Source organism: Genypterus blacodes, unplaced genomic scaffold (genome assembly GCF_046128005.1).
Source record: "Genypterus blacodes isolate CSIRO-AG114 ecotype Tasmania unplaced genomic scaffold, CSIRO-AGI_Gbla_v1 ptg000185l_1, whole genome shotgun sequence".
NCBI classification, from domain to species: Eukaryota; Metazoa; Chordata; class Actinopteri; order Ophidiiformes; family Ophidiidae; genus Genypterus; species Genypterus blacodes.
The window spans coordinates 1,618,940-1,641,416 of record NW_027466986.1 but is presented as its reverse complement, the minus strand read 5'-3'; the positions used below and the strand labels follow the sequence as shown (position 1 = coordinate 1,641,416).

The window sequence follows — 22,477 nt, the reverse complement described above, 5'->3', positions numbered from 1 at the left end:
GTTGTTGTGTTTTCTTCTACAGCATCATCAATGGGTTTGCTTTGCCTTTGAAGGCAGAGCACAAGCAGTTTCTGATGAAGGTGCTCATTCCTCTGCACACAGCTAAAGGACTCTCCCTTTTCCATGCACAGGTAGAACAAATATCTTATTATATGATCTGCCTGTTAGGTTTCCTGTCACATATTTGTCTTGTTAAACATGAATTTGTTCTTTCACACCTGAAGGGAAAGGATGTGATTTGTAATGAAACACTGTAGCTGTTGGTAATGACTGTCCCGGCAGCTTTGGTTCATGTCGTGGTATAATTTCTGGATTTTAGTGCCTTTGAGTGGCTTTGACTGAACATGTCAGCCACCACAGGTCAACAGGTCCAGAGCCTCATTTATAACACATTGCTTAGAATACTGACTAAATCATTCCATACACTGAAAACAAGAAATGGCCCAAACACAAAGAAAAAGTCAGATTTTTAAAACTGTGGACATGCAAGTTGTAATGTGTAAGACCTGGAGGTCCCGCCCGTACTCCCAACGACGGCAACTAAGGCTGCATGAAAGGCCTGGTTAAATCTCCAAATCTATATATTCACATATGAATATATATATAATATATTGAATAAAAGGGTGACGTTAAAAGTTAGGTGACGAAGGAAACGATGTAACGGTGGCAAAATGCAGACAGTTATGATGACATCGTACAATTGAAATGGCAATGTAATATAATGTCCTGTTTATCAATCACAACCAGTGTGCAAAGGATTGCACGCCAAAAACCCTCATGTCCCGCCCACTACACTCACACTGTTTACTATTAACAGTCACCTAATGTTTATGTTATATGTTGTGACATGGCGAGGGGCTGTTCCCCCACATACACATACAAATCAAGGTCAGCAAGGTGCTTTTAATTCGCTTAACAAAAGGTGTCCTTGTACACAAGGTAAGGTCTGTCCATAAACATCAAAGTATCACTAGTAACAGGCGTTTCTATCACCGTCGAGGACCGTCCCCAGCTCTGGCATTGTTTCCTTTCTGCCAGCTGCGGGTCTTCTTGCCGAAACTCGGCTTTCGGTCCTCGGAGCTCCCTAATCAGCCCCCGGTGCTCCCTCTGTCTCTCTCAGCGCTTCTGTTTCTCTGTTGCAGTCTGCCTTCATGCTCCTGGTGTTTATCCTCTGATACGCCACAGGTGTGGCGTGCTGTCCAACCTCCCCTCCCTCCTCCCTCTCCGTCGCTGTCTGCCTCTCGTTTCCTCTTTGCTGTGCTGTCACCTGACTCCTTCACCATGGAGACGCTGTAGTCCACGTAGTCTCTGGTCCAGGTGTCTGGCGTGTTCCCGTTGGGTTTCCCATGTTTGTCCAGCAGGCCCTTCTGGATCATCGGCTTCTTCTTACTGGCCTCGGGGCCCAGACCCCATTTCCATGCATACGTGTCTCGCTCCACGATCGCTCTCTTGATCTCGGCGACCACGCCGTGGTCACAGGTGGAGATGACGGCGGTCGTCCTCACCCCGCAGCTCACCCAGAAGATACCCAGCCTCCTCTCCGGTTCGTACTCCCACCAGCTTGCTCTCCTAGCTCGTCCATACTCTCAGCTGTTTCGCTACGGCTGCAATGAGCGGCGTCCTCTGGAACCGAGCGCCCGTCAGCGTCTCCAGGGCCCAGGCCAGCATGTGCTCGTTCTCTATGGCATTGTGCAGCGGAACGATCCACACATACTCTTTCCCAACGCTCTGCTGAGACTTGACCAACCTTGTGGCTCGATCCACACACCTGATCAGGCATCCTGTGACCTCCATGCTGTCTTCGTACTGCAGCACGCCAGGCAGCATGATCTTTGCCCCGTAATAGATGGTGTTCACATCACTGTCCGTCATCACCAGGCGTCTGTAGGAAGTTCATTCTCAATCTCATTCTTGTTTTTGTTCTCAATGTCATTCTCGTTCTCAATCTCATTTTCTTTTTCGCCGTCGGCTTTGCACTCGTTCCCCTCTTCTTTGGTCTGTCTGGCTCCGCCGCGATTGTCGTCACCTACGTGGCCGTTCCCAGACGTTTCCATATATTGCTGCTGGATCTCCGACATTTTAAACTAATGCGATTCCTTATTCCGGTGACCGGAGAGCTCTCTTCAAGACAGAATCTCCCATATTTCCTTCTTTTCTTCTGGACGAGTGGTTCCTTCGGATGCTCTCCGTTCCTGTTGCCCTCCAAGTTGGGATCGACCACATCACTCTCTATCTGGAGTCTCTCTTGCTCTAAAGCGCTCTCTTTCTTCTAAACTCTCTGCCATTCAAGCTCCCTCTTCAGCTGAAGTTCCTCAGCCTCCAACCACTTGGCTTTCCATTTTTCCTCCAACAGGGCCCGGTGGGATTCTTGCCGCGCCTTGAGCAGCCTCATCAGATCCCCCATGCTGCTCCTTTTGTCGGTTGTGAAAAAACAGCTCGTCAAAAACCTCCACTTCATTGGACACCGGACTTAACCTGACATTCCCACATTCTCCACCATATGTGACATGGGTGACACCCCCCGGATGTCCGTTTCAGGCAGTGCACGGGTGTCGGCTGACATGCGGCTCGACTCACTGATTTTTCTCTGGTGTACAAGATTTTCATATTGTAAAATAAACATCTTAAGTGCATAGGTCTATATTTGGCAATACAGACAAAAAGCGGTCCGATTTCTTCACATATAATTTGTCATCACGCAATCTTGACGGATGTCTCTAAGTAACGTTAACGTACCAAACATGAAACATTCTAATGTGCGCGCGCAGTCTCAGAGTGTTACTGACAGAAGCACCATGGATGTAGGAAAGCGTAAAACTAAACGAAAATATGAAGATGAACACCGGAGATTTTGCGCTGCTGCACTGTTGTCTCTCTGTCTCCCGAGGCCGTCTGATTATGGGATGGGCCGGTCTCTTTGTTTACTGTTTGAACATTCTTTATAAGTTGACCTTTGAGCACTTTACCCGTGGGTTATCATCATCATTATCTTGCGTTGGGTTGGGTGTTGGGTTGGGTTGGGACGTCACCAACATACGCCTCGATACGCGCTTCACACAAATCTCCCTGCATTATTCGACACACGCTTCGAACCATTGACACGGAAGGATAAACACATTTTACTTATTAGCATCACAAACATCAATCATCCATTAATTCAATTCAAAGCTTCAAACACCAAATCCATGGTGTCAATACATGTCAATCACTGCCTGTTTTACATTTATTGTCCACTTGGTGGCACAGTAGAGCAAATGAAGCGCCGTGAAGCTTCGGCCCGTGCGTCGAGCAATTGGATGGAAAGCTTCATGAAGCTTCATCCCGCCATCACTAATCACAAGTAACAGGCGTTTATATCACCGTCGAGAACCGTCCCCAGCTCTGGCCTCGTTTCCTTTCTGCCAGCAGCGGGTCTTGTGGCCGAACCTTGGCTTTCGGTCCTCGGAGCTCCATGATCAGCCCCCGGTGCTCTCTCTGTCTCTCTCAGCGCTTCTCTCTGTTTCTCTGTTGCCGCCTGCCTTTGTGCTCCTGGTGTTTATCCTCTGATGCACCACAGGTGTGGCGAGTTGTCCAACCTCCCTGTAGCTCTCCTGCGCCAACAAACGAGGGGGGACATCTCTATCCTTCAAGGCTCAGCCTCTCATGAAGTCACAATGTATATAAGCATTTATGTATATTAGGCAAGGTTTGCAAAATCTATGAAAACAAACTGTCGGACATTAAAGTAGTGTGTTGTGTTGTCAGTTTTAGTGCAAGGTTGTGTTCACACTGGTTGTATATACAGATTACTTACTGGCATGAAGGAATGAATAATCATAACAATATGTAGGAATGGACCTGATCTGAATCCAGCAACAATGCCTGGAATGTGAACATATCTTGTGTGTGGTGTTAAATCTTACCATTCCTGCTGTGGGAGACTATAACTAGAGATATATGTTAAACCAGCACTTTTACTTATTAAACTTTGATCCCACAGCCAGCCGTTACTGATGGCTGTGTTTGTTGTAGATTGTGCTTCAGTGTTTGTGTGTACAGTTTGTATTGACAGTATTGATTTTGTGTCACTCAGCTGGCGTACTGCGTTGTCCAGTTCCTGGAGAAGGATCCTACACTCACTGAGCCGGTACTTCTTTTATCATTCCTCCTACTCAAAGAACACAAGTGCAAAATTAATCTGCACTGCAGATAAATCTGTAGTGGGCACTAACAACCACCGACACATGCAAATTTTCTTTTGGACATTGTCTCAAACTAACTATGTTGCTTCTGCAGGTGATCCGCGGCCTGCTGAAGTTTTGGCCTAAAACCTGCAGCCAGAAAGAGGTATTACACTCAAATCCATTGGACACTGTGACACCATTTTGATCTTTAAGTTGATCACTTCATATTCTGCGTCTTTCGTCCAATTAGGTGATGTTCCTGGGTGAGATTGAGGAGATTCTGGATGTCATCGAGCCCACGCAATTCAAGAAAATCCAGGAGCCGTTATTCAAACAGATCTCCAAATGTGTGGCCAATCCCCACTTTCAGGTAGACTTCATAGAATAACAACAGATACACACACATACCCAACATGTGTTCTCTTCTGCCATATATTTTTCATATTAACATTTAGTGGATGGGATCACAGGGGCCTGTCCCTGCCGTCTGAACAGACCAGGTTTCCTGCATGTTACCTTTACTGTATAAATGTGACCGTTGACTACAGGCCTTCTACTTCCGGTTCCTGTCCTCATAGGTCGCTGAGCGAGCCCTGTACTTCTGGAATAATGAGTACATTCTCAGCCTCATAGAGGAGAACATTGACAAGGTCCTTCCCATCATGTTTGGGAGCCTGTACAGGATCTCCAAAGAGCACTGGAACCCGTATGTACCCAAGTCACTTTGTCTTCAAAACATTCATGTCACATGTTCAGATATTCTGCTCTATACAGGGAACATGTGTTGGCTGTACGTATAAAGTTGCAGTCATGATTTGCTGTTATGTGTGTGTCCTTTTAGATTCTTAATCCACAGACAGGCAGGCAGACAGACAGACAGACCACCATGATAGTGACAATAACATTGGAAACCTCTGGATGTAGACAAGACAAGGCCAGACTTTATTGATCACCATGCCATGAGGATAAATTCACATTGTCACAGCAGCAAAAATAGCATTCTGTAAAACTAAAAAGTAAAAACTGATTTGAAGCTCATCAGCCTCTCAGTCACGGGACCTGAACAGCACCACTGATCCTCTATAGACCAAGTCCTCCTCCATACTTTTACATTCATAAAAATAATTTAAAAAAAGCTAATCTATCCATGCTCACCAACCCAGGAGGACATGTTGTCCATCACCCAGGAGACTAATCAGTCAGGTCAGCTGCCACTCCATCCGCATTAGTCAAGGACCACACATTCCCTGCACAGACTTGCTTTGGGTTGAGTTTGACAAATGTGGCACAGTGAAACCTGGAAGTCCATAGCTCAACACAGGTCGTATGTGTTTCATAGTCATGTGAAATTAGATTTTTTTTTATGTTTTTTGTTGAAGGACAATCGTAGCGCTGGTGTACAATGTGCTGAAGACGTTGATGGAGATGAACAGCACGCTGTTTGATGAGTTGACATCCTCATACAAAGCTGAGAGGCAAAGGTGAGTAGACGTCCAACAATTGAAACAAACCAAGTTCCTTCATTTGCTGAGACTGTTGCTGAGGCCCCCTCCACCTCACTCACTCACTCACTCACACACACACACACACTCACACCCCACCACCACCCCTTTTGTGTCCCGAAAAAAAGGAATGCTGAAAAACTTTGATCTTAAGACAGCGAACTTTACATTATTTCATGTCTCACTTCCGTTTCAACAGAAAACTTTTATCCAATAGTGTAAATCAGTGGTCTCCAACAGGTCGCTCGCCGGCCTTGTCTAAGTAGCTCGCAAAAGGTTCAAAGAATACATACATTTGACAACGCCTCACTTGGTAAAGCTGTTCAAATTTCTATCCAACCAAATTCACAGACATCCCGCCCCCTTTTGTCACAAAACGATTATAAACCAATCAGCTGTCAGTGTAACAAATGACTCTGCTGTCACGTTTGGTTACGTGACACCGTAACATTCGGCTAGCAAGCGCAGTCGGATTTTAGGATGACCGTGGAAAATAGCCACTATAAAAGGCAACAATTTATGAAAATTTACGAATGGGATTGACAAGTGTCGTTTGCTGTGCGAACGCGTCTGTGGAGCGCCACTTCACCAAAGTCCACAGCAACTGTTCATGGGACTTTCATGGGACTTTCATGGGACTTTCCGACTGCTAGCAGGGTGTGATGTGTCGTTAGCTAACGAATCGGCTCAAAGAGCCGGCTGAACGATGAGAGCCATTTTTATAGACAGAATGATAGGATGGTCTTCTCCGTGCCATGAACACGGGGAAGAATGGACGTTTGAACCGATGTTGTGCCGTTCGACCAATTCACATGAAAACAGACACGGGTCATAACATTAAGCAGGGAGGGGCGGGGCGTGCTGACGGTCTATTACAGCTACAGAGCAGGACACAGAGAAGCAGAGATGAGTGACAGCTGTAAAAAAAAAAAAAAAAGCAAAAATTTGCAAGAACATTCCAAAACTATTTTAATAATTCCTCATGAACACAGTGTACTCTCTGTCATCTTATTAACATCAGAACAGACTGAATTCATGTGAAGTACAGATGATATGGGAACTACAGGGAATTTCCTGAATTACAGGGAATGTGAAGGGAAGTTGTGACAGTGATATGTGGACAGACAAATGTGAAATATGAAAGGTATAGTATTAGTAAAATCAGAAATAACATTGTTTTGTTTTCTTTGAGATTAATATGATGTGAATTCATTAGTGTGAGTTTGACACTGAAAATGTAAACAGAAAAAAATAAGCTGAATTGAAGTGTATTTTGATACAAAATGTGAGTGTTGGATATGGAAATTTTGTAAATGCTCACACAGAAGACGGTGATTCAGCTGGTTTGGGTGGAGAATCAGCCATGTGGACAAATGTTACTGATAAAGTTCTCTCAGACACATTTATTTTTTCAAAGTAGCTCTGAGGCAAAAAGTTGGAGACCACTGCTTTAAATACACAATAACATGAATCCAATATATTGTAGTGAAGGGATGAATGGAGGCAGAAGATGTTATCTTTCATCTATTACCAATGTGTGTCATTTGATCTACTGTGCTGTCAAACGAATCTATGAAGCCATCAAAGCTGCAGCTTCACTTGGAGACAACCCACAGCCACTTAAAAGACAAACCTGTTGAATACTTCCAAACTAGTCTCAACTCCCTCCAAGGTCAACAGACATTGATGAGAAAATCTATGTTTATACATGGCACTAGGCCCAGTTTGATATAAAACACAATTTTATACAATATATATAGAAGGGGGTCCCTGCTCCATCTCTCCATCAGTTTGGGGGTCCTTGGCCTGAAAAACGTTGAAGACCCCTGGTGTAAATGAATGTGATGCAGTTTCCCCCACTCGCTCTCATGGAGGATCTAAAGTCAGGATCTAAAGTGCTGCAGCAGGTCCATATCTCAGTGCTGATGGCTCATAACCTGAGAGAGAAAGAGAGAAAACCATACAAACATTTGCCCTCTGAAGCAGCTTAAAAGTTCTACAATGACTTGATATTGTATTGTAAGAGGTGTGTGTGTGTGTGTGTGTGTGGCTGTGGCAGCAGTAGCTCAGTGGGTAGGGCTTTCTCTTGGGAACCAGAGGGTCGCTGGTTCAAGTCCTGCCGAGGTGCCCCTGAGCAAGGCACCAAATCCTCAATTGCTCCCCCCTGTGTTATGGGTGGTAATGTAAGTCGCTTTGGATAAAAGTGTCTGCTAAATGATCGTAATGTAATGTGTGTGTGTGTGTGTGTGTGTGCACTCTCCCTCTCCCCAGGGAGAAAAAGAAAGAGCAGGAGAGGGATGAACTGTGGAAGAAGCTTGAGGAGCTGAAACTCAATGACATGGTGATGGTTCAGAACAACAGCCACGGGCTTCAGAGCATCAACAACAACAGTAACCACAATCACTGCTACAGTGAGGAGAAGAGCCCTGATGCTGCTGCTGCCGCCGCCGTCGCTACAGACCACAAAGGTCCTGACGTCACCACCGAGTCCAGTAAGAGCAGCTCGGGTGCCAAATGACACAGGATTTGAGTTTTTCTATTCTGAAACAGTTCAACCCAGTGTGAGGACTGTCAGGGAGGATTAAAAAGACACAAATTACACCTCATCAGTATATTGAATCTATTTAGTGGCTTAGAATGCCAGTGTTTCATTGGCAGAATTTGTTTTTCAACTTCAACCTATTTTTGGATGTTTCAGTGTGGCTGCAGTATATTATTTGTCTGATCAAAGATTTATCCTTTCACGTTCAGTCTCCTAACTGAAAATTATGACTTGTTCATTCTATGATACACAGGAGGTTGGAAATAATGATGACTTGAAATTAATGTTTCCGATTCTGCTGCACACGAAGCTGAATAGCTGAGGATTTAGTCTATTCTGAACATGCTGTCCTCATTGCTGCCAACACTGGGGTGCAAACCTTAAGGAAGAAGGGAGGTGCAAAGATTGAGTGTGTTACACGGCAGATGGGACCAGACCATGAATACATAAAGTAAATGTAGTGTGGAGGGCTGGTCCCAAGTACCAGTTTAAGGATTTGAGTATTTGCTGGTTTTTCTTATAAGTAGTCAAGTATTTGGCTGCAGTAATGATTCATATCCAATAATGAGGCGTAGTCACTGCAGTTTTCAATTTGTTTCCGCAGGTGGAAGGAGGCGTGTATAATGTCGGCGTCTGTACACCTGCGGGACAAATGAACTGCGGTGTGTTTGGATGACAGGCTTACGATGTTTTTAAACGGTTTTATGGCACAAACCAACTTTCCGAATGAACGCCAATCAACAACTTTAATCAATGAACCATAGGCTATGTAACAAATAATCATTGTCTCAAAAATGGAGCTGAAGCCCTCTGAGCTCTCAGTGTGTCACACCGACACACAGCTGATTACATCATTACATGTCTTCTTTCAGCTTTAGGGTCCACTGGACTTGATTCTTCCCACCTCGAGCTGTTCACTGATTGTACACAATGTAGATGTATGACATTTAAGTGCAAAAATAATGCTATGGTTATTTTATACTCCCGTATCAATCTCAAACAGGTATTGGACCAGTCAGAACAGTAGTTGGCGCTCAGGTCATCTCCATTCATGAATTCAAATGTAAAGCTTAGAGGCAGTCGTCTCCTTTTGTAGGAGCAAACGGGAGCCGCTCGGCCAGAAAAGTAGAAAATCCTCCAAACTTCACTCAGATTTGCATTGATGTCTTTGTTTTGACTCTGTTTGGGGTTTGGAATCAAACTATGTTCACAGTGACTGAATGTCATATCTGAGGGCTTTCCAGGTTTTGGTGTTTTATTAATGTGGGTGAGAATGTGAAGTTGAATTGAATTATTATAACACTTTTGTCATCAAACTGTTTAAAGTAAAAAAAAAAAAAACCCTGATATTTTTCAATCTGAATATAATAAATAATACAGAAAAGATATGAGCCATATACTGTATTTTTCCAGATGATTTTTGATCATGGTAACAGATTTAGTTTTGCAGATGGAATATGACGGGATGCAGGACACGCTTAAATGTTTTAATGTGTATATGGAGTCTACTTAAAGGGAAATGCCACTCAATTTAAGGTTGTATGTAAAGGAAAGCGTTTTGTGCTGTTGTGGAAAGTGCAGTTGATCTCTAAAAGCTAAATGTCAAAGCTCCAGAGCAACAATGACGTCAGGTTTGGCGTCTTGACTTTGGGAGTTTGTGGTTGTAAGATGAGTTTGACTGCCATCCAGGAAGAGGATAATTGAATGGTGTTCCCCCTGTTTTTCCACTTGAGCTCATATTTTAGGTCCAGTCTTTCCCGATGCCTTGGTGTCGGTACAGCATTCCAGTCTTTCTGTGTGGGTTTTCCTGTTTTGTAATTGCAGATTATGTAGGTTTTGAACACCATCAAATAAAGTCGACTTTTATCTTTCTACTCAAAGCATCACCTCCAATCTCTCTCGTCCGTGTGTAAGAGTTTGTAATACAACACAAAGGCCAACAGGTGGCGTCGGTTGATTTCTATAGCATGTCATGAGATGGAACTGTGGCAGCATATTGAATGTGACTGAACACTTTTTCAGAGAGGGAAATGAACATGGGGGTTGTGACGACACTGCAGTACCTCTGATGTTTCCACCACAATGGCTGAAGTGAATTGCAGTGTTTACAATCACACAAATAACGTCGGCCCCAGGAGAGCCACACACACACACACACACACACACTGACTTCCTCAACTTATTTCCGTTCTTTCCTTCCATTTGTTCCTCATTTATGTGTTTCAATACTTCATGAAAATGGTGAAGAAGGTTTAGTGTGCGTGTAATATATTGAATATTACAGAATTATCAAAAAAGTTCCTCAACTTCCTGTCTACCTTCCTTTACATTTTCCTTCCCCAGTCCTTCCTTACTACTTCCCTCAATGGTTTGTCCTTCCTTCCTTCCTTTTCTCCCCTCTTTTCCTTCCTGTCTTTCTTTCTTCCTTGCTTCTTTACATTTCCTTTTCTCCTTCCATTTGATTAATGCTTTCCCTTCCATTATATATTCTGCCTTTTCCTCCGCGATGATAGATATGCTCATTTATTGTGTAAATTATACTTTATTATATCACACATTGTTGGGAGCGTTGAAACTTTGGATCTTATGACCTATGATAATAAGATATGCACTTTCAGTAACCATGGTGATGTGTGCTTAAGAATCAGCTTTCATGTTCTCAACTCACTGGATTGTTCCCTGCAAACGCCAGAGGGTTGCAAACACCAGCAACAATGACCAAAACAAATCCTCAGTCCTCAGACCAAGTCTGTTTCCATCCAACCTGCTCCACATACAGTACGAGGGACTTACTGTCCTCTGTGTGGGTACGACTTCTCATTCTCCTATATTTTCTGCCTTAGAAATCCGTCGTTGCTGCTTACAAGCGTACATTGTCGTGCATCCCGCCACTAAAATGTGTTTCCACATCAGCGTCTACCGAAGGTGATTTTCCAACTGTAGTTCCAAGTGGTGTTGAGAAATAGGCTGCCTACAGACGATCCCCAAATGTCCAAGAGAAATTTTGAAACAGAAGTAAAGCAGTTTAATGAAAAATGGGAAAGCAGATACATGTTTGTGCCCCAAGGACACTTTTGTTTTTGAATAGATTCTCTGATTTTATAGTAAATAATTCGTCTTAAACTTATATTTGCTCTCCGCAGCAGTGTCGTAATGCTGCGTGTTTGTTCTGGAAATGTCTGAATGATTATTATTATCATTCTTATTATTATTTCCCTCCTGAATTGTTGGCAGTGAAGGCAAATGTATCTGTCCACGCAGAATTAAACTCTATGTTCCCCCAAGACTTTGTTTTGAGTTATCCATGGCTAGTGAGTCAGTTTAGTGTTATAGTTTATTGGAGAAATTGCACATTTTTTCAGCTTCCCCATAATATGTTTTGTAAAAAGATAGTTTGTTAAATGTAAAGATTCTCAATATGTACTCTTGCACAAAAACAAAGGGAAAACTTGGAGTTGTCCATTTACATCCAATTATAGATTTTACTAGTGTGGCCTACTTGAGTTTAAATTGGGCTGAATGTGGCCCCTGAAATGAAAATAGTTTGACACCCCTGGTTTAAGTAAACAGTCAATTTCTAATCTTGCCTTGGGATAACTGTACGCACTGTGGAAGAACAGGCAGTGGGTGTGTTGAACATGTACATTGTGGTCATGTTGACTCAGTGCAGAAGGTTCTAGGTCCTGTCTCAGTAAAGCCCACTGACAGACCAGCTGCATCTGGAGGCACCTGGCACAGATGGTGGTGTGTTGGTGGGTAATTCAAATGTGTTACAGAAGTAAAAGGCCCCTTTATAATGACCCATTTAATAAAGTATGAGACCAAAAGTGAAGTTAATGACAGAAACGCAAACCACAATGTTAATGAATTATGGCTCCCACCCAGCGTCCCCCTACCACTATTTCCAGCTTCTAAGTGTCAGTGTGCTAGTCAAAGACCACTGTATCTGCTGCACAAATGACTCAATTCTGTTTACCCCACCATTTGAGAAAGATCGGTGTGTGGGCCACTGAGCCCACACTGTTCACGCCACAAACACAGATGTCTCGGTGGGGGGAATTTACCGTGTGGGGTTGTGAACCAGATAACTGCACTGAGATCAAAACTTCCTGTATTAAGGACAGGCTTTGCTTTCGTTACTGATCGATGTTTTTAGAGAAACAACATCAACAACTCTGTACCCTGTACTGTGTGATTTGACCTAGTTAGACTTACTTATCAGACACGGAAACGGCATTAGCTGATCACTGGTATTGTTGGCAAAAGTGTGTGAAATTAAGGGAGATGAGGCCAAAGCATGGATACTGGTCTAGACCGTATCACTGTATTTTGTGAGAGTACAGAAATGTTGCAATTCCTCAACACGCTCATTAATAAAAATTAATGCACACTAAAAATGGCCTTATAATTCTCCAGACATTTACACACTAAATTCCATAACAGAGAGAGGGAGGGAGCGAACTACCTGGAAAACACACTCAGAACATTCACATTAACATCAACAAGTCCATGGGTGAATGTACCATGGGTGAACTGCCTTCTGCTCAAAGCCAGAGATGCAGCCTTCAGGTCTGGAGACCGGGAGGCCTACAGCTCAGCTAGGGCCAACCTGAGAAGGGGAATCTCACAGGCCAAACATGGCTACAAACTGAAGGTTGAAGAGCACTTCCAACTCCTCTGACCCCGCGGATTATGTGGCAAGGCATACAGTCACTCACCAGCTACAAACCACCCAACACTACTGCATTTCATTGGCTTGTACCTGTACTTGCTCATTGACAATAAAGTTTAATCTAATCTAATCTCATATGTTAGGCTCACAATTTATCAATCAACTATATGAAACCTGTGAAACAGCTCAACCATGGATTTCTTATTTTTACAGCATGAGTTGAAAATTAATTCTTACTTAAATTCACCTGATCTCCAGCGTGGCCTGTGGGCAGGTCAGTCAAGATGAGAGAAATGTCACACACATCCCACTCTCACACTTCCACCCAAACACACATTGGGCGGAAACTTCTCAGGTGTTAGTTTCAATGTAGTGGGATTATTACTTATGCAGAGTCGTCAGCTGCAACAGTAAAATACCCACAATAACTCTTGATTGCAGTCTCAATATGTATTTATTTTTAATATATCTATACTTTATTATTATCTCAATTATCGGTAGTATTATTTCTTTTGGTTATATTTCTGTGTCCAGTGAATTTCTGAATCAAAATTGTATTTAAACACTTGGCCTCCACACTGCAGCCGTCAAAGCTTCCAATAGCAATTTTGAGGGATTATTACTTGCTAATGGTTTTCACAATTATGATTTTGATTTGGATGAAACTGGAAAAGTGGGCACGAGACATTTATTTATGTACTATTTGGTCCAAAATCCAGACACACTGTGCAGCTCAAATTGTGCAAATGTGAAGTTAAGAACTGCGGTCAAGCCAGCTGTTGAAACTCTGCGGTCAAATCAGCTGCACTTACATGTAGAGTGCAAGAATATTGTGTTTCTTTCTTCATGGTAAATGCATTCAAATGTAACCTGGCGAAGTTAGAGTGAGGATACATAAGTGACTATGCCCTTTTTTCAAAATAAACTGGGATTTTTTACCTTGAAATCCTTTGATGTCAGATATTTGAGGGGCTATAGAATAATTTCCAATTTTATTCACAATGTTTTTGTGTGTGTAGTGTGTGTGTTTCAATGACATTAACAACTAATGCAGGGGTCTCAAACTCAGTCCTGTAACTATAATTGGCCCGCGCGATCATATCAAATGTCTATTTGCTGTCTAAGAGCTGGCCCGCCGGTATATAGAGCAAAAACTTGTATTCAGGGCCGAGTTTACTCTGCGATTTGCCGACTATGAAGCACAGAAATGTAGGCTTTTATATCCCCGCCCCCACCGTCCCCGAATGACTCCCATCTCCCTCTAATATCATTGGCCAGACCCCTGAACAATGTTTCTGCCAAGTTTGGAGGCGATTAGAGGAACGCGCACACACACACACACACACACACACACACACGTTCACTCTCCAATTATAGAAGTATAATCCATGGTTGTCTGACACGTAGTGCATCGTCATGTGGTGTATGACCTTTATGAAAAATGGGATGTAACAGAGAATGTCATCATGAGACTCTCTTGTGAAATAGGAAGTGTGGCAGTTAGACCAATCATGTTGTGTGTGAGGGGATTTACAGCAGCGGAGTTTGTCCAGAAATCCAGGATTTACTCTAAAGATCGAGTGTGAGAGAAAGAGTGTCACACAGGCTCATTGGACAAAGTAAATGAGTCATTTTACTCGACAGTCCAAGTTCAAAGTCACTAACTGGCACATGTCGTTTACTCCCACATTTATCGACACAAATCAAACAAGCTGTTGTTCTGGTATCACATTTTGAAGATGAAGCACACAGTGGGTTTGACACATGTTTCCTCCACCACAAATATTGTGTGTGTTATGTATGTTACATTGTTTGTTTGATTTTCCATGAAATTGTGATTAGATTTGTGACAGAGTAACAGTGTAACGCAGATCCAGATGTTGATCTTGATCTGAGAGGTTGAATGTATCCTCAGACACGTGTTTCTATACATCAACTAATAAGACATAAATCTGCAAGAAGACAAGGTTTGCAATGCCACTATACAGTATATTTGCATGTCACATCCTTTACCCTGTAAGCGTTGGAGGGGATGAAAGATCAATCAGTCACAGTACGATGACACTGTTATTGCCTGAGGAACCTTTGGGCGACATCACAGCCTATCAACAGGTGAAACTGTAGGTGGCACACGTCTGACCTCGTCACTATGGGGTTTCCACTGATGGACACCAAGCCGCAGCTGCTGTACCCGAGAAGGAAGTGGAAGGTGTCTGCTTGGGGGTGGTGGCCATGACGCTGCTTCCTGTTCCCATGACTGACTTACACTTTCCACCAGACTTGTTAAGAGAGAGTGGGTGAGCTCTACCTCTCCAGTCCCAGTCCACCCACTGTCTCTGCTGGCCTCTGAATTTCTCTCCGTGGACTTTTAACTCTTACCGTGCTGTTATGTTACCTACAGCTCAGCAGAGATAACAGAACGTTGGCTAGATACGCAACGCTGGTAAGAAACACTCTTATTCTTAGATTTCAGTTTGTAACATCAACAAAGTGGCACATCGTGTATATAAAAATTGTAATTTCAAATTGTGTTTCAAATCAGTACAGCGATACAAAATATACAAAATGTTCTTATCTATGAATGAATGTTTATGTACAATTATATCACTTAACAACACATGAACTTTCTTTCTTTAAAACAATAGGTTTAGTTTTAACACCGATGTGATCTTTTGACTACTCATGAACGTACAGCCAGCCAAGAATTTCCTGATGAAATAATACAAAGCACCCACACATATTGTTGTTGTTATAATGACCCATAAAAAATGAATTTGCTCTCCACTCCTCTCATGAAAAAGGGAGCGGGGTCTTACTAATCAATCAAGCCGTACACGATGTCAGAGCTGTTACCTGTTAGCTTTGATTCCATCACTCAGGTTCTTTGGATCGTTTGAATAGAAGAGCCCATGTCTAAATTTTTCACTTTTTGGCGTAATTTTCACCTGCAGTTCAAAAGTTTGCTGATGCTAAAAAGTGTTTTAGCAATGGAGACAAATTAACAACCCTCCACAACCTCAATTTATATACAAAATCAGTCAAACTATAAAGAAGACATTTGCTGCTGTTCATTAACGCCACAGACTCTGTTAAAACAGCCATATCTTACAGAACACACAACATCGTCAGAGATCGTAAAAAAAAAAGAAGATAATAGCAATTCAGCAGCAAGTTTATACTGGTAGGAACATGTACCACAAAGCTACCGTTTGACCAAAAACACAAATGTACCACAGTCAAGTCAAAGATTAGTATATAGCTTTACAGACCCACAACATCAGGAAATTCTTGACCCTGCAAGGAAAAACTTTAGAGAACACCTTAATGTATATGGAACTTAGGAACTTCCATACCTATTTAAAGGCATGAGAGTTCATAGAGCATAGAGCATAGAGATGACTAGAATAAATCTTAAAAATCTTAAACCTTAAATCTTAACAAGATGCAAATAGACGTTTTTAGATGTTTTATTCTCATTGCAGAAAGATTTAAGAGGCAAAAAGGAGAGCGGGTTTGTGCTTCTTCACCTCCGGACATCCTCATGAAGGTGTTGAGTGGCAACGTCATAGTAAGTCCACTCCAAAACATGCAACAGACATCTAAATGTTCAGTATAGACTCATCACTAAATAATCTTTGCTCTCTTCTCTCATGTAGAATAAAACTCTAACAGGAGGTGACATGGACCCTTTCATTGAGGTTCTACCTGATGTAAGTAAACACATGTAAAATTGCTTCTTGAGATTTGACGTCTTCAAATGCCGAAAATATATGAGACAGATTTAGATGGATTTGGCTATTGAGCAATAACGTGTACGCATATCTAAATAAACTGTCTAGGATTCAGGCACATGGATGGAGGCGTGGCGAGTGAGGAGGTGTGGCTCTGGGCCATTGAAAGGACACACCTCCTCCCTCCCTCCCTTCCTCTGCATACACGTTCCTGTTGCATGTTTGTCACCACATCCCTTTCTCTTTATTTTGTTGCCAGGGAGATGCAAAGACCTCTGGCCTGCTGAAGCAGTTGTGTAACCAAGAGGACAAACCGATGCAGCCCATTGGTGAGTTTGCCCTGTACATGTGCCTCAGCGGCAGTTTGGTTGGAGATCGGAGCAAAGCTGACAGCAACCAAAAGGACAGAAAAGGCAAATTGAATTGATTGAGTCAGTCATTTCAATCGTGCTTTTTAAAACTTTTTTATCACTTTCTTAATGTGGCTGTACACTTATTACATGCAGCACTGTGCAAATCTACAAATTCTAAATAATTCTGCATGCAAGTCTATGATAAATGCATAAACAGGTTGTGCAATAAGCTGATAGATGAAACATGTTTGCTACCAACAGAAAAGAATGGAAACAAGTGGTGCCTGGGGATGAAGCAGAGAAAAGGATCTGGACCTAACACCAAAGTGACCAAATCAGACAAGCAAACCAGGACCCAGTTGTTTGGCCAGCCTCTCTACAAAATCTGCCCAGATGACTGCTCACTTCCCAAACCAATCGCTGTACGTTTACTCTCAGATTTACTGTGAATTCTTTACCTTCATTCTCTCATCAAGACCCAAACTACTGATTATGAGATTTACTCAGACTCAAGTGTGTGGCTATTGTTCAGGCCTGACAAATCAAACTAATCAGAACAGAGCGTGCAGCTCGTGATGCTGCTGCAAGCAAGAGTAGTTTATTTTGCAGATGAAATAACTGCAAAATTTGAAAACTGATTATTGATTATTTTCTGGAACAACCAAAACCCTATTTAACTTATTCTGTTCAGCAAACCATGATTTGACTTATCTTGACTGCAAATCGCCTTAAGAATTAATTATTTGTCTTGATAATAGTATATTTTTGATACTTTCCTGACTTTCTTTACTCAATATATTGCGACTGACACAACATTCCTGAAACACGGCAACCTGGAATTATTTCACCGCAGATTTCTTTCTTGCTAAATGTGTGACATTCTCAGTCAATGTTATTGGCAGTGCAGTTCTTTTAGCAGATGTACAGTAATTAAGATGACTTTTTGGAGTGGCCTCTCAGAATGTATATTAATAAATATGCAGGTTAGCTGTGGATGTGTGTCTTATCTCGTCTCCCCTGTATCCCTGACACGTTCTACAGGAGATGCTGACGTTGGTGTGGAAGAAAGGGCCGACCACAGAGGGAGTGTTTCGGAAACCATGCAACAGCAAGAACATGAGGGCCATCAGAGAGCAACTGAACAGTGGCCTGCAGGTGGACCTGAAGGACCTGCCTGTCACTCTGCTTGTGGGGCTGCTCAAAGTACGAACTTCGTCCTGTTCCTTATCTATGTAGTCTGAGTCAGACTCAGTAAAGACATCCTGAACTACCAAGGAATACCAGTCATACTATTAGTACTGCTGCTATGTGCTGCTGCAACACTACTGTAACTACTACTGGTATTTCTTCTACACTATGGTACTAACTACTATCTCTACTTCTATCTCTACTTCTTACAACATATACCACTGCTGTTGCTAAACAGCAAATGTCTTGTTTCTTGTATCTTGTCAGTAAATATTTGTCCATAAATGTAATTTTCATGACATGGTTAATGTTATACATTTTCCCTTTAGTATATATAATATATTACATATAATATGGAGGCACGTTGTGCTACTTTATGTGGCTACTGCTGCAAGTTTTTCAATATTGGATGCAATGTAAGAATATGTGACATGTCTATAGTATAAGGTACTATTTAATTGCTCTCACCCTTCACCCCCACATCCACCGTCAGCATACTTGTGTGAATAACAATGTTGCCCCTCTATTGTTAATTGCAGAGTTTTCTGAAGGAGCTTCCAGGCAGCCTGCTTGTGACGGACTTGTATGACAGCTGGATGAAGGCCCTGGACACTGAAGACACTCAGCAGAGAGCTTCAGAAGTCAAAAAGTAAGCGAGCAATAAGCTTTTATCTCTGACCATGACTCCTTCATAAAGAATCATCATGAGTTAAAGGAAATGAGAGGAAAGCTCCAAACGGAAAGTCTTTAACATTTATTTGGTTTCTATTTAACAGGGGATTTCAAATGGTGTTACACATAGAATTTCCAATCCTCCCCCTGTGAAAAAAAGCCCCCAAAACACTTCTCTTTTTCGTTTGCTTTCTGTTTAAAAAGGAGAAGCTTTGAACAGAAAAGAGCGCCAAGCTGATCTGTGCCACCTTCCTGTTTTTTTCTTCCCCTTGCTCTCTCCCAGGGTGGTAGACGAGCTTGCGGCGCCTAACAGACTGCTCCTGCAGCATCTGATGAGTGTCCTCCATCAAATCCTTGAGAGTGCAGACATCAACAAGATGGATGCCAATAACCTGGCAGTCTGTATTGCACCCACGCTGCTACAGCTGGACAGCACCCCCCTGGATAAACAACACGATAAGCTCAAGAAGGTTAACATTCTCTTTATGAATTCACTTTCTCACTTTGGTACTTTGAAGTTTTGCGGCTAACTGCGCAGAAAACCTCAAAAGGTTTCAGAAGAACAGTTGCACATCATGTTGCAATACACTTTGTGTAGCAAAGTGCTGTAAAAACACACAATATGTTTACAGTGATTCTTTACCAATGTATCTATTCTGAATGTCAGCTTTTATTTGTAGAGTTGTTGGTCCAATCTTAGGTCTGATTGTTTTAATTTACCCTGTTCCTCCTCTACATTTTGAAGGTAACAAAGCTAACTCAGTTCCTCATTGAGCACTGTGAGATACTCGGGGAGAACACACGGAATCTCCTCGACACAGATGAAGACAACTCAGGTACATTGACATTATTGTGTTATTTGTTGCTTTCCATGGCATTGAACTGACCCACAAAATCACAGTAAATGGGATTATTGATGATATCCAGAGATTCTGAGCATACTCTTCTTTCTGCAGACTCCCTGTGCTCCCAACAGCACGACTCTGCATATGACAGCACCGATCCAGATGCAGATCCAGGAGAATGTCCAGACACCACACATGGAGAACATGGCTCATCTTCTTCCCTCCTCTATCCCAACACAGCCAACACGTCTCAGCTGTCCGATTCCATCTTCAGCAGGTGCAAAAAGGCTGAATTCAACCGTCGCTGCTCTGAACCAATCCTCTTCCCCTCAGTCAATATAACCAGCCTGCAGGGCCTCACCAGGAGTCATGATGACTGCTCCCTGGAGAAGAGGGACTTTGAAGAGCACCCTCTGAAAAAGCAAATCTCTGATGACTCCTTCTTGCTCAGAGGTCGAGAAGGGTCCAGGCCAGTTCTGCCTTTCCCAAAACTCAGCAGGAGCTCAAATGTAGAAGCGGTGCCTTTTGCCACTGGAAGTTATTGCGTCAAGGACTGCTCATGTTCTTCGCTGGAGAGTGCTGCTTCTAACCAGTCAGAGGGCTCTGTTTTCACCAGTTCACCAGTGGGGTCACCATCCTGTCCCAGAAAAACAAATCCCATCAGTCAGCCTCTGAAGGTTGCAAAAGAGCAGCAGGACGTTGCCAAAACAAGTTTAGTTGAGAAAAAACGCTCAAAATCCATGAGAATTGGAGGAAAAGTCCTCACGAGGACCAGGAGCTTGGGTGCTTGGGGTAGCCTGAAGAAAAAAGACCCTCAGAAAGAACCGTCCCACCCCTGTGAAACCCTTCAGGAGGATTTCCAGAGTGAGGTGGAGATCCAAACTGACGTTCTGATCAGACCACGCCCCCTGTCGGCCATTGAAGTATTTAAGCACGTGGACAGCCGATTGCCCAGCAGGCCGCCATCTTACGGGGTGGCCCTGCAGAGTGCGGCTCTGTGTCCACGCTATGGCTCAATGACAGTACAAGACGCCAAAACACTGGAAAGAAGGTCCCGTCCGTCCTCTGTGAATTATGATTTCCCATCTGTTTGTCCCATTGACTCTTTCATTGACTCTGATAAAGGCAGCGTTGTTGAGCATCGTCATCCTTTTCGCCAGAGAGCTTTGTCCGAATCTGTGTCCAGAGCCCATCATGATGCTTTGTCACGGAGATGCAGCCAGCCAGTGTTTGAGGAATTTTCTCATGCCAAGGAGTCTTACATTTGATTGACTTCAGAACTGTTTCACAGATTTCCTTTTTAATTATATGAAGAATTCTTTGAGGCAAAAAATACAGCATCCCTGCAACAGAGTTTGTCCCTACAGTAAATGCCTTGTATGGTCTGTTGAAGTGCATCAGCTTTTACAGGTCCTGCTAGGTTTACTTGCAGACCTAGATAACCTGTGTTATTACTGTGTTTTTACTTTTTTTACCCTTATGTTTGGCTGTTAGTAATCATTCCTTCTGGTTTTCATGTCATTGTACTCACTAATTTCAGTGCTGAGATCCAGAGGGGTGTGTTGCTGCCACATTACTAAAGGGGGAGTCCCGTTCTGAATGCTGTATTAGTAGTCAACAGTCATACTAGCTGTAAAACGGATCCACAGTTTAGCCACGATATCTAAACTACATATCTTGAATCAAAAGAAGAAAAGGGCTGTGTCACCACATGTGTGCGCAACTATGTGAAGCAGTGTAGGTCAAATGTCTTTACTTTCTGTTGTTTACACTGTGGATCTGTCCACAACCTGTGTTTAGTCTAACTCTCATTTTCTTTGCCATGCTGGACTTGTCAGATCCAGAGGTTGATCAGTTTAATTGATGAGTGGCTTAGATGTGCCCTAAAACCAGTGGAGATGATGATGAAGACCTGAGTAACATTGTAATTTCCTTTAAACATGCCTAGCTGTAGTTACAGTGCTTCCTGCTCATTCCCGCTCTGTGCCATAAATGTCTGACTTCTTTGGCTAAACTAAAGTTTAACCAGACTATTGATTTAAATTCTGCACAGAGAGTTCTTTGTATATTTCTTGTGCAATCTGCAAATGTTTCACACTTTCCCACTGAGATCAGATAAGTGTCGCCACTGGTGGTTACACTTCTTAGTAGTACTATTCAGAGTACAAAAAAAACAAGCTACTTAGTATTCCTGATAAATATCTAGTCTATCACAAAAAGCTATTTAAGTTTAAGTGTGTATAAAAATATGCTATGAATTGTAATGTTCTATTTTCTTGTTTGGTAGTTTTTGCAGCTGTACACAGTACAATATGTTTTTAGCTAATGGTTTAAATGTTTTTTTGTTTTTTTTAACTTTTTGTAAATAACCTTTTGACCTTGAGTCTTCTTATTGTTCCACTACATGAAAGCACCTTTCTGATTAACTTTAGGTCAAATGCTAAACAGTATAAATAAATTCAGATTACAATGAATCTAATGTTTGTCCACAGTTCTTCCAACAATGCATACATGAGCACAGCAAAGAGCAGAGCTGTGCAGTCGACTCTCTATATCACCTGACTATTCAAATGGAAGTTATAAATAAGGATTAATGAGGAGCTGGTTTGGCTCTTTGTCTCCTTCATAGATGTGTTGTGTAACCAAACCTGTAGTAACAGGCCACATGGAGAGAACAGTGTGTACTAGCTCATATGCTAAAACAGAAGGAAACCACATGTGGTCACGTGGACAGATTTTTCTCTGAATTGCTGTTCCGCTGTCTCTGAGAGCACGATGCCATCTTAATTTCCTTCCTTTCGTTAGCGTC

At 42.5% G+C, this 22,477-nt stretch overlaps 2 protein-coding genes across 2 annotated transcripts in view; both read left to right on the top strand.

The window, feature by feature from the left end:
* ppp2r5a (protein phosphatase 2, regulatory subunit B', alpha isoform) overlaps positions 1 to 10,081 on the top strand; it is a 47,338-nt gene extending 37,257 nt beyond the window's left edge. Inside the window, exons 7-13 of the mRNA XM_076167991.1 lie at positions 23 to 131; positions 4,073 to 4,126; positions 4,276 to 4,326; positions 4,414 to 4,533; positions 4,742 to 4,869; positions 5,543 to 5,644; positions 7,937 to 10,081. Of these exons, the coding sequence (XP_076024106.1) occupies positions 23 to 131; positions 4,073 to 4,126; positions 4,276 to 4,326; positions 4,414 to 4,533; positions 4,742 to 4,869; positions 5,543 to 5,644; positions 7,937 to 8,183 (811 nt within the window). The 3' untranslated portion in view covers positions 8,184 to 10,081. The remainder of the gene's footprint in view (positions 1 to 22; positions 132 to 4,072; positions 4,127 to 4,275; positions 4,327 to 4,413; positions 4,534 to 4,741; positions 4,870 to 5,542; positions 5,645 to 7,936) is intronic.
* A 5,077-nt stretch (positions 10,082 to 15,158) lies between these two features.
* tagapb (T cell activation RhoGTPase activating protein b) lies at positions 15,159 to 22,147 on the top strand. The gene is made up of 10 exons (XM_076168034.1): positions 15,159 to 15,322; positions 16,362 to 16,447; positions 16,536 to 16,589; positions 16,870 to 16,939; positions 17,225 to 17,385; positions 18,005 to 18,166; positions 18,691 to 18,800; positions 19,107 to 19,293; positions 19,569 to 19,659; positions 19,780 to 22,147. Exons 2-10 carry the CDS (start codon positions 16,421 to 16,423, stop codon positions 20,934 to 20,936), a joined length of 2,019 nt encoding a protein of 672 aa, XP_076024149.1. The 5' UTR covers positions 15,159 to 15,322; positions 16,362 to 16,420; the 3' UTR covers positions 20,937 to 22,147.
* Positions 22,148 to 22,477: the final 330 nt, after the last annotated feature.

Excerpts from the sequence above, each read along its gene's own strand:
- tagapb (XM_076168034.1), top strand. The coding sequence starts at position 16,421 with ATGAAGGTGTTGAGTGGCAACGTCATA. Across the intron at positions 16,590-16,869 it reads TCATTGAGGTTCTACCTGAT|GGAGATGCAAAGACCTCTGG; the intron begins GTAAGTAAACAC and ends TTTTGTTGCCAG. Across the intron at positions 19,660-19,779 it reads CACAGATGAAGACAACTCAG|ACTCCCTGTGCTCCCAACAG; the intron begins GTACATTGACAT and ends TTCTTTCTGCAG.